The sequence below is a fragment of the Pezoporus occidentalis genome, unplaced genomic scaffold (assembly GCF_034315485.1).
Source record: "Pezoporus occidentalis ecotype Australia unplaced genomic scaffold, CSIRO_AGI_Poc_V1 ctg59, whole genome shotgun sequence".
In the NCBI taxonomy this organism is placed as follows: Eukaryota; Metazoa; Chordata; class Aves; order Psittaciformes; family Psittacidae; genus Pezoporus; species Pezoporus occidentalis.
In genome coordinates, this window is record NW_026915932.1 from 4,668,212 (window position 1) to 4,684,598 (window position 16,387).

The 16,387-nt window shown below is 38.3% G+C and overlaps 1 protein-coding gene across 1 annotated transcript in view; it reads right to left on the bottom strand.

Annotated features, from left to right (window-relative positions):
* Positions 1-6,733: 6,733 nt before the first annotated feature.
* The window catches only part of DNER (delta/notch like EGF repeat containing), a 128,272-nt gene continuing 118,618 nt past the window's right edge, over positions 6,734-16,387 (bottom strand). Inside the window, exons 12-13 of the mRNA XM_062638984.1 lie at positions 14,685-14,931; positions 6,734-7,816 (exon numbers count right to left, since the gene is read on the bottom strand). Coding sequence (XP_062494968.1) covers positions 7,705-7,816; positions 14,685-14,931 — 359 coding nt within the window. The 3' untranslated portion in view covers positions 6,734-7,704. The remainder of the gene's footprint in view (positions 7,817-14,684; positions 14,932-16,387) is intronic.

Genomic DNA, 16,387 nt, shown 5'->3' on the forward strand with positions numbered 1-16,387 from the left:
GTAGTGGTCAGATGTGCAGATGAAAAGGAGGAGGAACTATGTCTTTGTTCCATAAGTCAAACCCCTGTGATCTGATTGTCATCGGAAGCACCTTGTGCTGGTATTTTGACATGCACATGTCCTATGTTTACTATTATTAAAAGTTGTAGATACTTTCCTCCCAGGAAGAGTTCCAAGCAATCTTGACTCTATGTTTGTATGCCAAACACCCCAAAAGGGGAAAAAATGCAACTATGCCAAAACACTGACACTCTGAAACAAGGAAACAATAGGAAGCCATTTGGCTTACATGGCTTGAGGACAAGTGAGGGCATTTGCATAGACTACAGACTACTATCTTTAATGATGCATCACTTAGGTGCTAAACACTACATTGCTGTTTGAACAATGTCATGCTGAAATATTGCTGTCCTGATACAAGACCAGATGCAGTCTTTCATCTACCAGTGCATTTATGGGAAGGGAGGAAGAAGAGATTTAATGATCAAGGACTTACAGAGAATGATGAGTCAAGAGTGTCATAAGTTCATCCTGGTCTGGCTTGCCAAAGGGATTCACAGCTGAGAACTCTTCATTGACCAATTTTCAGTTTTTTTTACTTGCATGTCTACATCTATGATGCTAAAGGCTAAATTTCTCCATAAGATGCTAATGTACTGGAGTGGCAAGGCAAAAGATATAGCATAAGCAAAGGAAGAAAGTAAAGAATGGTAGCATACATTACAGCAATGATCATGCCTCAAGCCAGTACAAATGGAGGTGAGAACTAAGTCTGCTGATAAACTAATTGGAATTGCTGTTGCTACATGCCAAAAATCATCCAAATTGCGTTAAGGTATTTTCTCTTTCCACAGCAGCTACACACATTTTTGTTAACTTGTACAACTTGTACCTGGTTTATAGGCTCATATTCCAGGCAAATTAATGTCAGATTACTTAAAATCCACGTACGTCAATAAAAACCTGTGGTGAAGATCAGGACAGTCACATTCTGATTTCTTTGAGCAAAGGCGGACTGACGTCCATGTTGTGATCACACGGATACACATGTGAACTTGATCATATAGAAACATGGAGTACAAAGTTTAAGACACTGCAAATTCAGGTTATTGTCCATGTGCATACTACTTCCAGGAGGTAGAAGAGAAGTCACGGCTAGCTTTGTAAATTTCTGTTCTGTTGCAAGGAGCTACCTCTGAAGGGAAGTAGACAAGTCCACAGGAAAAGAAACAGATAAAAAATCCAGGCTGAAGGACATTTCCTTGAGAAGATTACATTGCTTCCAGAGTAATAAACATGATCTCTCCTGGTTTGTGGGACATCAAAAAGTTCAGGGTCAGCAAACTAGAACAGATTGTTTCCCTTAGACTCTTCCTCGTCTGTTATTGAAGAAAGCACAGCAGACCAGCTTATTTTCCTAAATGATTAACTTTGCTGCCTTTTCTGCTCAGCACGTCAGATAAAGAAGTTTATTCAGTTAGCTTATTTATTTACATTCCTTTGCTAAAGATCTCACCAAACAAAGCCTATGTGATGATTTATTCTTTGCTAAAGGGGAAGCTTATTTACCATAATCGTCTTATCATAAAAGGAGTATTTGAAACTGGAATTCATCATAACAGGGAAATCTGACTTTTTCAGAGAGGTCATTTTTGTTATCCATTTTGCACTGTAGAAGAAATGAAGCCAGCCGAGCCCAGATAAGTCTGGATGTGGCATAACCATTCTGTTTGTTTTCACTGGTTGCCCCACCTTCCCTCAGAAGGAATCACCTTCACCTAATTGGAGCTATTCCAAAATATGAAGGGGGAAAGGATTCAGATGATGGGTCCCGCAGAGGGTGCTCTGCAGCACAGAATTTGCACAAGAGGGATTATCTCTAGTGCAAGCAGAAAGGAAAGAGTCAAGAAGTACAAACAAAAATTCTGAGCAAGGCCTCTCCAGTGACCAGCATGTTAGACTGAGAAAGAGCTGGTGGGAGCTAGGAGCTCATTGCACTCTGCCCATATTTGCAACAATCCCCAGCTGTTTCAGGGGGTAGCAGTATTCCAGTTGTTCTGATGTCAGACTTGGGCCAGCCCCATCTCCCTGATGAGATGTTTAAGACAGACAAAAAGGTGGCGCAGAGTCAAATTCGCCTTATGCCATCTCTGCTGACCCCACACATTTGGCAGATGCTCAGCCAAAGTCTCAGGGAATGGAGGACAACAAAGGAGAGATAAAGCAGACCAGCTCCATCTCTCTCATTCAGCACTGATTAAGTCCTTTGCCCTTCTCTCACTGCTCAACTGCTTGTACAGAGCATTTCACAGGGGTAATAGGCTCCAACAGATAAACTATATTTTAAACAAACAAATAAACCATCGCCCAAACAAAGCACTTTTTTTGTTATAAAGCGAAAGGTGCCTGAAGACCATAACCCAGTAAATCTCTCTTTCAGTAGCCAACAGGTTTGAAGAAAGGGTTTTGGGCACACATTGGACTGCCCTGACATTCCCATTTCTTATGTTAGGAACATGTCTGAACTCATTAGCTCTTGATAATACTCAACACTAATTATTTTAGCAGGGAATGGCTTGAGAGATTAAAGCCTCTCCTGAGTTAAACTGGTTTTCATCTGCCTTCCATGTCTAAACAGAAAGAAGAGGTCCAAGGAAGGCCTATACTTCCACACCCCTTCTGAGGTCAGGAGTAGGAGAACAGAGTAACGTACAAATAGCAGTCTCAGCCCAGCCAGTACTGAGCAACACGTGAACCTTAGAAACATGGCACTAGGGAAAGTAAAAGAGGTTCCCAAAGCTGGTCAAGCAACAAACAGCTCACACAGAAACTGGGCTGGAGGCACACAAAGGGAGAATGGGTTTTGTTTGCTCAGCTGTAAGGGTAGGGCATGGCTCTGTCTCATAGTTTGCTGGTATGCTCTGCAAAATCTGAGTAGTTGTGGGCAAAATGAGAAGGGGATCTCAGAGAAATTTCGAACACAGAGGGGTTTAGGCACATGAAGGGTCAAAGGAGTTCCCTGAAGGCGTAACTCTGGCAGAACAAGTGGGGAGGGGCTGATTAATTCCTTTTAGCCATCCACACAGAGAATAATATTCAGAGCTGTTGAATTTATTCCTCATCAGTTGTCTATTGCTGTCACAAGAGAAACTATACATCTTCAGAAATGTCATAACTGCTCAGGCATTTCTCAACAAAGCCCTGCTGGAGAAAAGCCAAACCATTTCCAGAAATGAAGCCGAGGTAGGATGAAAACATCAATGCTGTGATTAACGTTTCACCGCATGAGACTTCACTGAAGTAAATAATGTTTACTGTAGCGCTGTACACTATGGTCAGATGTTTTATGTTTTTAGATGCAGACAGACACCAAACTAGTTTCCCCCCAAACATCCCAAATATCACCTTCAAACTCCCATTGTTTTCAAAGGAATTAACCACATAAAGAATTCTGCCATTTGAAGATGCACTTTACTGAGCTTAAATCACTTCTCTGTTCTCATTTCCCTCACACCAGTGAGTAGTTAACTACATTGGCAGTGGAGGGAGCAACAACAAAATCAGACGAATGTTTTTGGTGCAGGGTGTTGCCCAGCCTGGATTGGCAGCATGCAGGGTTATTCATAGCACAGGCTGCCTCAGGTCTCGTTGTAACTACTCATAGAATGAGCCCCCATAATGGGACACAAGCCTTCATCTCTGGCAGGAAACCTTGTCTCCTTCACAAGCTACCTGCACCCCTCAACAACATAATTTTTCATCATGTATTTGGAAAAAGATCAAGTGTGTTAGAGTTAGGGAGGGTCAAGAGCCAGCTTCTTCCAAAGTGCAAGGTCTACTAGTGAAGGCTGGTCCTGGTGGGGGACCAAGGCTTCTTACCCAAAGGTTCAGGTATGTGTCACTTCTGGAGCCCACACAGGTGGCATGCTAATTCCAAAAGCACCTCCCTAGAGACAAGATGCAAAGAGAGGCCGAAGCTGGGGCAATAGCCTAATTTTTCTCAGCTAAACATAGCATCATATCTGTAGATTTTAGTGGGAATAATTTGTATGGTTTTACTCAGCATGTGTTTCCTAGTTGTTGTGCTCGACTCTTCCTTTGGGCCTTGTGTTTATCATACTGTAATTAGCCCAAACACAGGCTAGGATCACTGTCTTCATAATTTTGAGCTGAGTCCATCAGAATCCATGTAAATCATAACATTTTCCTGTTAGCACATGTATCACAACTCTGAGCTGTAACCACAAGTTTCAAACCACCCTAAGAAGCATGCAAAAATAGATCTCCATGCTGCTGGGGGGAAACCACTCAGGGGTGTTCTCCTGTTTCCAGAGAGAAGAGGAAGAAAAAAGAACCAAACCTGGAGTGTGCCCAAGTACTGGAGGTTAATGACAAGCCCAGAGACTTGCCCCCATCTCCAGAAGGAGCTGGGGGCTGTTAACCCATTTCAGGGGGGAAAAGCACATACAGTCACCCCTTTCTGCACCCAGATGATTTACAGAACAAAAAAATGGATGTGGAGTAGATTAACAGCAGGTGGTATTTGCTATACATCTATAAATGCACCCTATATAGAACAAACTTTCTTGGGTTTGGCAAAAGGATATGGAATATCCTGTGTCCTTTGTCCATATGTCTGTATACTCTCAGAATGACATGATCTGGCATATAAAGACAGCAATCAACTTGTTCTAGCTGCTTCAGAGCTGGGCTAAAAACTCAGGGTGGATTTGGTCTCCCCAGATCTGAAGGCTGCTCCATCTGCCAGTCAGTGCAGTGCCTCACAAATATCTCAGAAGCACACAGATTCAGGCATAGTGCATGCATAACGTGTCACCAGAGTTCAATAAAATAAATTGAAAGAAGCAGAAGTAATTTTCAGAGCACAATTCACAGGAAGCCTAGGATGATTTACAGAAGCTAGAGGCTGCAAGCTGACAGGAAAATAGCTCCTCACAAATTACTTATCTTTCAGGTCAGTCACTTGAGAGAAATACAGGATGGTCAAGAATCAGTACCAAGGTTTGATTTGTATGCAGAAGGGCTGCTGTTCATTGCAACAACTCTTGTAAAATATGGACTATGAATATGTGTGTTCCCCAGAACAATAGAGTTGCTTGTTTCCCTACTTTGTATAAATTTCAAGTTCTTCAAAGATAAGCCAATATTTTACAGCTGAAAAATCAAAAAACCTTGCAGAATTAGTCTTTCATTTCTATCTGATTAACAGCTCTATTATAACAACACTGTATTTGCCCTTGTTCCACAGAAGTTACAAAAATGGCATAGGGTATTGCTTGTTCTTGACCCTTCTTTCCAAGGGGTTCTTAAAACATTCCTAGAAGTCACCATAAACAAGTTTCCATACCTAGCATAAAGCAGCAGCAGCAGCAAACTGTACCAAGAAAAAAGCTAGTCTGACAGCCACCACTTGCAAATGCACCACCTTTATGATAGAAAACAGTGCTTGAAGAATAAAAGAGAGGCTTTAATTTTGTTCCTTTAGGTCTCTTCCTAGTAATTATTGTTGTGGGTCAACATCATCAAAAGCTCATTGTAGCAGATACAAGATGTCAGGAAAGGTATTCTGGATTACTGAGATGCATTTGGCATTTCCATAATTCAAACACAACACAGTGTTACTAATCTGCATATCCACCATCCAGCCATTCCAAACAGTAAGACAATCCTCTGAGCTTCCCTTTAACAGTTAACAGTTCTACTAAAATATGTTTTCGTTTGCTTTCCTTTACATTTCAAAGTTGGCCCATACCTGCTGCATTTACTTTATTTTTTGTTTTTTAGTGGTGAGCTAGAATACAAGCTCACAATAAAAATTACATTTTAGCAACTCTAACAGCTTGATTTGCAATAATTTGTCTGCCTCTTTTCAGCACTAACTATGCAAGATTCAATTACTATGACTGCAACCAGAAGCTGAAATAATAATGAAGTTCAAAATTAAAAGTAACATACCAGATGTGCTTTGCTCACCCAAACAAAAGAATTAAAACCAGTGGCAGCTTTTTTATCTTTACAATTCTTAAATTACGTTTGTCTTTAGTGGCTGATCTGGGGCCTGGAGATGTCAGTGGTTGCAAGGAAAGGGAATGGTTGCCTGAGACAACTGCTATCCTCATACAGAGATGATCAGAGAGCCTGGCAACATCTTTTTTCTGTCTGGTAATGTTATTTATGTGAAATATGAAGATTTTGAATGCATTCCAAGATTTCCTAAGATTAAGAGGCCAACCAGAGCTTGGCCTTTCAGTGCTTATCAGCCTGTAACATAACAGTACTAACTGGATGCGGTATAGCACCATGCAGCAGGATTTACAGGTAGCTACAGTGTTATTTCCCTCCATACCACGCAGCCTTGGCTTCCCTGGTAGCAGGCCTCTTTGAAACACAAAGTCAGATCAAGCCTACTCACATAAACAGGTTGCTCTGTGACAAAATGTCACTCTTGCTATAATTTAGAGCCCAGATTTGCAGTCAGATCTACTCAGAGAACAGGTTGTAGTGCATATAGCCTGGACTGCCTCTTTACTCTGGTTCTGTATTTGTCTAACTTCTGAGAGATTACCTTGATATAAAGGCCGTTTTTTTCCTTTTCAAATTAATAGCTGGAATATCTTCTTTTGGCATTATTTATAGGACATTATATGCTCATGTCATTTCAAATTTATAGATAACAATGCACTTCCAAATGAAGAAAAACAAAGAAACAATCTTCACTTGATAACATTTATTCAATATTTTCTGAAATAAGCAAGAATCTTAAGAAGCCCAGAAGCCATCAATTACAGCCACAAAACCCCCATACTGATCCTAAATAAGAAGCACTATGAGAAATACACAACATTTCATGAAACAAGACTGTACATCAACAACCTTTAGGAAACAAACAATTCAAACCATATGATTATTTTACTCACAATATAAAAAACTTTAACCTTTAAAGAAAAATATAGATTCAGTCCAATTGTAAGATCCAATCCCATGCCCACTGAAGTCAATGGAAGTTCTTTCATTGATTCCAATGTTTAAAGGATCATACCCTTACTTTGCCTCAAGAGGCACTTTAATTATTATACAAGGCCTAGCCTGAATACTATTACAAAAATGTCAGACATCAACTGAAGAGTATGTTTCAGCAACTTTCAGGAAATAATGGAGGAATAGGGTATCTATCCATGCATGGAATAAGGCAAAAGCTAATTCATTCAGATTAGGAATAATAATTTTTACTATTTTCTTTTTCACAACACAAACATTTTAGACTTTTTTAAGTAATGGATATATTATATATCATATTATGCTTCACATTTTTCCTACCTCTACTGAGAAAGCTGGCACTGACATGTCATAAAGAACTCCTCATTAATTACTGTTTTCTGTTCTGTAACAACCACAAGAAACTCATCTGGGTTTAGTAATAGTGTCTACCAAGAAAAAAGCACACACTATCATAAGCTTATAATTTATAGAGCTCAAGGTACATTAAAATGTAATTCATGAAGTTCACAACTTCTTTTTTAAAATATTTGTCCAAACTAAAAGCTGCAGAAAATTGGTTCTTAAATATTCTACAGAAAATTCTGAAGCATCTAATGGTTTAAATTACTTATGCTTTCTTAAAAATATTTAAATTAGGTTAGTAGCCCATTCTTTTGAAAAATAATCCAAAAAAGATACACTAGATTACAAATCTTTTGTCTTAATCAGTGTAACCAAAGGTTTGTCATCTGGGCTGTAATCTTCATAAGCAATGGGGGTTGCATCATACATTGCAGGTCGGGATTTCTTGCCAAACCTGGAAACAAAAGAAAGCTTTTGGTGACAAACAGAAGTATGAATGACTTAATGATAACAACCCACTGAGTTATGGTATGCAGTTTATCAGAGATCATAGATAAATTTTAAATTGTATTGCAACATGCCAGTAGTACAAAGGTTTAAATATCTGAACTGTCACTTTTTAAATATATGTGTCAAATAAAATAAAAAATAAAAAATATTCTTGCGAACAAGAAACAGATTCCATATCAAAGGCTACAGGAATTCTGCTGTGGGGTTCAGCAGTATCAGAATATGGGAAGACTGTGGAAGGCAAGAGTGAAACTGATACAGTTTCAGGAAGGCCAGAATTTTATTTTAAAGCCTGCTGTAACAGGCAATATTAAGGTCAGGTCATACATATTTACATAAAGTAAATAATGGACAGCTATGTGGTATTTGCATCTGGAAATGCAATATCTGTGCACTGAACTGAGTTAGACGCTAGAGCAAAAATTTAAGTCTTTGCTTACCTGACATCCACTTGAAAAGCATATTTATATTATCAGCATGCTGCACTATGCAGCATCGGCAAAGTTAATGGTAGTTAGGATACTGCAATGCCATACAGTTTTAGTAAAGGTTCACAAGCAACAGAATCACATCAGCAGCATTTTCCTCCTGGGCAACCATCACTGCTAACAACCAGGCTGTATCTGCCCACACAGAGACCCCCACTGCAGCTGTATGATTGTACTGCAGTGCTGGCGTACCTGGAATTTCTTTAGGTGCTTTCACACTGCATAGACTGTCTATCACCCTTCTGATAACTTTTTAAGATACAAAAGTAGTGCTAAAAGTACAACTTGAAAGTGGAAAAATTACTAAAGCATTCTTACTACAATTACAAGAGCTTTTAAATAACAAAAAGGATCACATGAAAATAAGGTAAAAAATGGTCTAAGTCTGCTTTCCTTATGAACTTGATGCAGAGAAAATATTAACACAGAAACAGAAATACTTATTTATGTAGTCATCCACTCTATGTACCATATCCCCTTCTTATGTACCATATTAAGTCTATATTAAACTTGTGCACAATGGAAGATGAGATTCAGAAAATTTAGATTTTGAGGATATTTGGACCAAACCAAAATTAGCTTGATTTTCTTCCAAGTTTCTTATGCAACTTCCTGACTCTTCCAATTTATTTCTTGGCTTTTTCAGTGATCTAGAATTGCTGACAAAATTAAAATAGCTGGAAGAATTATAATCAATATGGTAGAAATTTCATATTTCAAAATACTTCAGCTGTCAGTAAGGCCACACTAGATACATTTCCATGATAGAACGTCTGCTTTCTTCTATAGTTCTCTTTAATAAATACAGACAGGCCATCTTTGCTCATCAGCGTTATGATGGATAAACCTGGTTTCCTTTAAATGAGATAAAACTCCAATAATTGAAGGAAGGAATTAAATTATGGTATCTTACTAAATCAGAAGCAGCAATGAATTCTGAATCACCCTTATTTTCCATCACTCTCAAGGGTTTAAAGGAAATAGAGCTTTGCATAAATACAAATGACGGTGAATACTCTCAAGTGATTTAAGTAAAATTTCTTCATTTCTGACAGAGAGAGAACACATGGCTTGTTGCACACAGTGAAGCAGTACAAAATCTGTTCTCTTGTGTAGGTCAGGGTTAACATGTGGCTCTGATTAGAAAATGCTGAGAAAAGACCACAGGCACATGTGCTAGTTGTTTGTGGCCTGGTTGAGCCATCTAGCTGGTAAACCACATTGCTTTGATCAAGCAGTTCAGAAGCCAGTCCCTGCTCGTAACAGTCAACAGAGTTAACACAAACCTCAGAGGTCTCGATACAGAATTGTTGAATGGGTAGCCTTAGTTCAAGGGGCGTGTATCTGGTAGGATTGCACAAGGATGCTATTTTATCGTTTAATTGATGACATAAAAGAAAACATAAACCAATTACCAATACAATCTGCAAGACACAACAATTCAAGGGGTAATAAATAGTGAAAAGATTCAGAGCCCTGCTACAGAGCGTACTGGATCAATTAATAAACTGCTTACAACAGAAGCACAAACAAATGAATAAAGATTTCTTCAATGCAACCAAATACAGGTTATTCACCTAATAAAGAGCATACAGTCCTGGGAAGCACCAAATCTGGAAGACTGGAGGGACATGATGGATAATCAGTTTAACATTAGCTTTAATGCCATACTATGTTTGATGAAAAATTATGTGCTTAGATCAGTAAAAACAGTGTATCAGTAGGTCTAGGGAAGTTTTACAGCCTCTACATTTAGCATTGATGTGTCCATGCATGAGTGATGATTGTTTTCCAGTGTGAACTTACCAGTGGCATAGGGATCATCACAAATGAAGTAAATTACAATGATAATTAGTATGTTTTGCAATGAAACACTGAATAAGAGTGACCTGTGCAACCTGACAAAGAGAGACTGAGGGTTCTGTGACTGAGGGTTGCCCCTCCGCTTCCTTAGAAGAACATTTCAAAAGATGGGTAACCGTAGAGAGTCATTAATCTCAACAATTCCATTTGCATAGAAGATTTTAAAGAACATTGGATGGCTGAACCCTAAGGAAATGGTATTCTCCAAGTTCTGTGGGATAGGCTGCGGTTTCAGAGTTTGCCCAGAAGCAGAAGAAAGAAACCATGTGTTGCTACTTTGTGCAAAACCATCAACTAGTAAAAGGAGCCCACAAATAATGTTTAAACAAGAGAGACCAGAATTTTCTTTTATTATTTTTTTATTTTAAAGCCTCCACAGGAGGAGATTGAGAATATTAATTTCCTCTGCATTATTCAGAGAAAAGGCCATGTGCACAAGTAGTATTTTGAGTTCCTTATTATAACTGAACTATGATGCTAGAGTTCTCACAAAGTTGAGACTCTGGCAGAGGGTGTATATAAGCAACTGGCACATGCTGTGGAGAGCAGAATACTATGCTTGTGATCATACTTTCACAAAGAGGTAGCAGACTGAAACTCATCACTGAAATCTCTGTCAGGTAATGGTGAGAATCAAGCATGTGCTGAAGCTCATCAGATTCAGGAAGCTGATGAGGAAGCTGCAGTGTAACGCAGCCAATTTGAACACAGGAACATGGAGAATGTGCAGTGGAAAGAGCTGTCACCTGTTGTCACCTGAAAGAACTTTTTTCACCTGTTGTGACAAAAATCAGAGTCTGATGAATCAGACTCCAACCCACACACAGACAGATCAAGAGCCAGCACATGAAAGTAAAACTTGAAACTACACTGTAAGTAGTGCCTGAAGTCTACTGCTAACACTATCTGGACACACAAAAAGTTTATAGAAGTATAGTTCCTGTAACCAAGTATTTTGTGAAATCAGTGTGGATGCGTTTCTAAAGTGAACAATCCAGTTTCAACAGCAGATCCTGGTACCAATTTAATGAAGCCTTATGGCTGCAGTAGCCAGTGGTCAACTATTTCACTACAGTGTGCTCTGCTGGCTTTAAAATATATAGGCTTTAACATAAAAGGAGTACTTATTTACTGTCTGCATAATGAATACTAAAGAGACCTGTGATTCACCTGGTTAAAAACCTATTTAGTTCTAAACTGCTAATCCTTAAGAACATTCACTAGAAGTAGACATTTATTGGTGATAATCCTTGAGCATATCCATTTTCTCTCACAGCAAGTACCTTGACTAGTAATGTCAAATTATAAAAAATGATTAAGAAAAAGACCTGCTAAGAAACATGAACAAGTAATTTTAACATAATTCACTGGACATGCAACAGGCTTTCACACTCCCTGGACACCTACTGACTTTAACAGAAAACTACATTTAAAGAAAATAGTCTACTCACTATTACTTAGGCCTCCATTTTCCAAAATTACTAATAAATTTGGTTATCTAACTGGGAAAAGAAATGATTTTCAGAAAATACGAAGAATCTATTATTTGAAAGCATACCTCTTAGGTATAGAAATTCTGAAAATTAAGATCTTAGTATTTTTTATATGCAGACGTAAGAGTTTACTCAAAAAATAACTATAAAAGTTGTGCTCTTTTTCCTGGATTAAAATGACCAAAGCAGTGTTTAATATCCTTCTGAAACCAAAATAAACACAATAATCTTAACAGTAAACCTCTGTGAATTATCTGACTTTGCAGCTCTATCTTGGATTTTTATAAGGCATCCATTCTCTGAGAGGCACAGGGAATTATTTGGAATGAAAACATTTCTTTTCATTTACATTAAGGAGAAACACCTTTCCCAAGATATGGAAACCCTTTACTGACTGGATCCAATAATGTAATTTTTAATTAGTATGGATCTGAAAAATCATAATGAATATATCCCATCCTAAGAACGTCTTTGAAATGTTAAGTTAATGTTGATGAAAATATGCTTTTCTAAATTCTGCCTTCAGTAATAAACAGAGATTAATTCAGAATAATACAGATGGTAATGATAAAGGCCTCAACTAGCCCAGCTTCCAAGATTTGAAAGAATTCATACGGGAAATTTTTTACCATTTCTATTATCTGCCAGTGAAAGTGCAAAAGCCAGGGAAAGCTCAGATTAAGAAGATCCTGCCTTGCTTATATGCTTTTAGTTGGTACCCTTGGATAGAAAGCTGCCTAATTTGCTTTAAGAAATAATTAAGAAAACCCAGGTGTTCCACACTGATCCTTCAGAAGACCAGTTCCAGTCCTTCAGGAAATGCAAAGTACCACTTCAGTGAGTAGTAACTGAGAAGGACTGACACATTCGTCACTGCTGCAGTAGTAGGAGGGAGATGTTTAATTCGAACACTATCATTTTGCACCTTGCTCTCCACCCTTGGAGATATGTAGTAGACATTCAGAATGACAAATAATAAAAAACTATAAAGCTTTTTATGGGCCATAAAGCAACAACCTCCTCTCCCAGTACACTACTAAAGGCAAAAGGAGTTCTCGGGGTGTGTATGAGGTGGAGAGGCTGAGCTCCTTCTGGAAGAGATGTAACGGTAAGCGGCAAAGGAGAATTCAAGGGAAGGCTTAAAAGAACACTGATTTTATTGCTATGTTAAATCAACTATACACACCTTTCTTTTTAAAATGTTTACTAATATATTTTGACAATTGTCCTGGGTTCAGCAGTAGCAGTCATGTTTCTTACATGTTTTATTGCAAGTCTAGTCAAAATAGTTTAAAGAGATAAAGCTTAAAGCTGCAACATGATTAACTGAGTCTGTGGGAACTCCTCACCCATTTCATATAACTTTGATGACTTCAACAGTGGTACAAGTTAACCTAATCAAACTAAAACAGAACTGGAGCATTCAAAAAATTAATTACTAGCAATCACCAACCAAAATGCTTGCATTTCTCCATGTCAATGAGCAAGAATGTGTCTTCCTCCATTCTTTCAAAAGCATTTTAATGGTAGCATACATGAACCCTCTTGTTGGAATTTGAAGTGATCTTGACAAATTTAAGATATGGGAAAAAGAAATAACAAAATTGAAAGTTCTATCCTATTAAGAGATATACAGAATACAGAATAAACAGTATTGGCTAGGAAGCAAAATGGCACAGAGGATCTTGGGATGAGGAAAAGGTCTAACAGGTCACAAAATTGAGTCATCACTTGCTGGTGTAATACAAATTAAAAAAAAAAAAAAGAATAAAAGAAAAAAAAAAACAAGCAGGTTTTAATTCCAGGTGTCTAAACAGGAATGCTATGAACAAGATGCAGGAGGTGGTAAGTCAAGCCATTTGATACGGGTGAAGATTTAGCTGGAGAACTATTTCCAGCTTTAGGAAACACCCTTCAAAAAGAAAAAGAGAGTGTGTCCCAGGGAGACAATAAAGAAGCTGATATGATATCCCTGGCAGTGTTCAAGGCCAGGTTGGACAGTGCCTTGGGTGAGGCTGTCCAGTGTGAGGCACCCCTGCCCGTGGCAGGGGGGGTTGGAACTAGATGACCTTAAGGTCCTTTCCAACCATTCTATGATTCTGTGATTCTGTGATCCAGAAGGAGATACTGGAAGAATGCGTTAGTAGTTAGGGAAGAAGGAGGTTCTGCTTTGCTTATTTTTATGATAAAAAAAGGGGGGTCAGATACAACACCTGTTGTACATAATTACTATAAAGGGAAGAGTGACAGATTATTCTTTGTGATAACCTGAAAAACAGTAAGAAAGGAGCAGCTTAATTCACAGAAAAGAAAATTTAGGTTGGATTTTAGAAAAGCCCTTTCTAACTTTATTCAACTCTTTTGAAGGTTTTTAAACACAGTTGTTGCCAGGAAACTAGGTATAATTAATGTTATATCAGTGCAATAGCTATGCATGAGCTCTTGAATCCCTTCCAGACCTACTTTGTATTATTCTGACACCCAATGCCTTGGTTTGCAAGTGCTCCATTTCTAGGAAAGAAAGTAAGAAATTTTGAGGCAAACAGGAGCATAAAAATGAGGATTCAAAGTCTTACTAAATAACCTGGTAAATTAGCCACAAAAAATCAATGTGCCTTTGCAATGTAATCAAATTACTTATGTGTACCAGTTAAGGAGTATTTACAACACAAACAGGTCTTACAGGCTAAGAACTCTGTCTTTCTTCACCAGTTACATCAAATAAATTCAGAATAACTCCCTGAATAACTCCCTCCGTTTTTAAGGAGTTATGCTGGATTATCACACTTCAGATGAGAATTGAATAGGGATGAAAAAAATACAATGAGCAATGCCTCAAAAGACAGTGGTCCTGTCTTTTCACGGTGAAGAAGCTCGTTCCCTGCCAATAGCAGTTAGATGTACTGTGCATGGACTGAAATTACATAGTGTAACAGATTTCCTTTAAATTACTATCCCCAGAACAAACCTGGCATGTCGGATAGAAGCAATTGCACTACTGAATTCACTGTCAATGCTTCTACAGTTGTAAAATTCTTCATAGGCTGGTCTGGAAGAGCCTTGATATTCAATGCGGCTGATACGACATATTCCCACAATCAGAATGATCAGCATCAGGACAAACGCCACACAAAGAGCCCCAATTATGATGTAGAGGGAGTGACGAGGCATATTCGTTAGGCTCTCTGCCATATGCCCAGACTTCCACTGCAGATCTGCCGATAAGAAATAAAAGGTTATCATTAATTAGCAATTTATATCCTTCCTGCTGAATAGAATTCTTTTATGATATTCGTATATTTTATTATATTTATGGTATTTCTGTGGAGACTTTTGAAGCTAGGGGGACATGTAATTTGAACCTTTCCGGGCTCTGTTATGGATATGTCACCATGCAACAAATTTGAATAGCACTATCTCGATCCTTCACCTATCTTTTTTCACAAATTTTTAAGATCTCATAGAAACACTTACCTAGTTTCACCTCCTGTATAATCCAAGTCATAGAAAGTCATGCAGTTAGTCTTGTGTTATAATATATTATAGGCTCTCTAAAGGCAGGTAGGTTTTACATAAAAGCTTCAAATAATCCACCGATTCTCTGTGCAGTTTGTTCTAGTAGTTGGTGAACCCTTCCACTAAAATGTGGGATTTAATATGTATGAAGCATGCTTGGTTTTTAATTTGAAGCACAGGCTTTTGTTATGCCTGTATCCACCAGAATACAGAGACTTCAAAACCAGCATTTCAAGAACAAAAAGAGCATCTCATAAAGTGCTACAGTTCTGAGCTTACTGGAGTCCTCTCTCAAGCATAATTCCTTTGAGAGGCCTCAAAGCAGACCTTAAAATAAAGCAAATCTGGAAGAGGATTTTTGCATTTATGTATTCCAGACCTTTATAAATATTCTTGATGCCCAAACTATTGTCTATGAATTCCAAACAGATTGTCTATCAATTGCTTGTGTCCTCAGATCTATTTTTCTCTAGGATAGGTCAGAGTATTTCTATTAACCTGTACTTCCCTCTAGAGTTCATTTTTGGCAGTCTTTTAAGCCTATGGTCTCGTACATTATTTCAAACCAGGAACAAGCTTGAATCATTCTGACTACAGAAATCTGACAGACTGCAAAAGTTATTTCTAGCAGGTGACTGTTCCTTTTTCAAGTGGACTTCTGCTTTGCAGTGGTGTAGAAACTTCCTTCATTTAATAACAAACATTCCGGGAACAGGCCTATCATGCATGTGCTTTGAGAATGCTAAGATATTCTTAGATGCCACTTCTCGGGGATGCTTGATGATGGCAGAGAACTGATTCAAGCACCTGAGCTGCAATCACAAGTAGTGGCATCTGTGGATATAATCTCCATCTATGGTAGAAATACAAGGGAACATATAAGTACAGAAAACAAAAAAGACAAAACCCAAACCTAAACAAAAAAAATCCATCTTAGAGGAAGGCAGGGAGAAAGATTGCAGCTGTTACATGTGGGATTCAGCTGGGCAGAGTTTGAAGAACTGGTTGCTCTTTGTTTACAATACTAAAGATTGTCTCAGAGCACCTCTGAGCTTGGGCTTGCTTAGACTTATTGCCCACAGATGTGAACTGAGTTTAAAGGGCTGACTGCTTGTTGGTGTTATGTTCTATCAGTAAAGATTTGATCATTCAGTG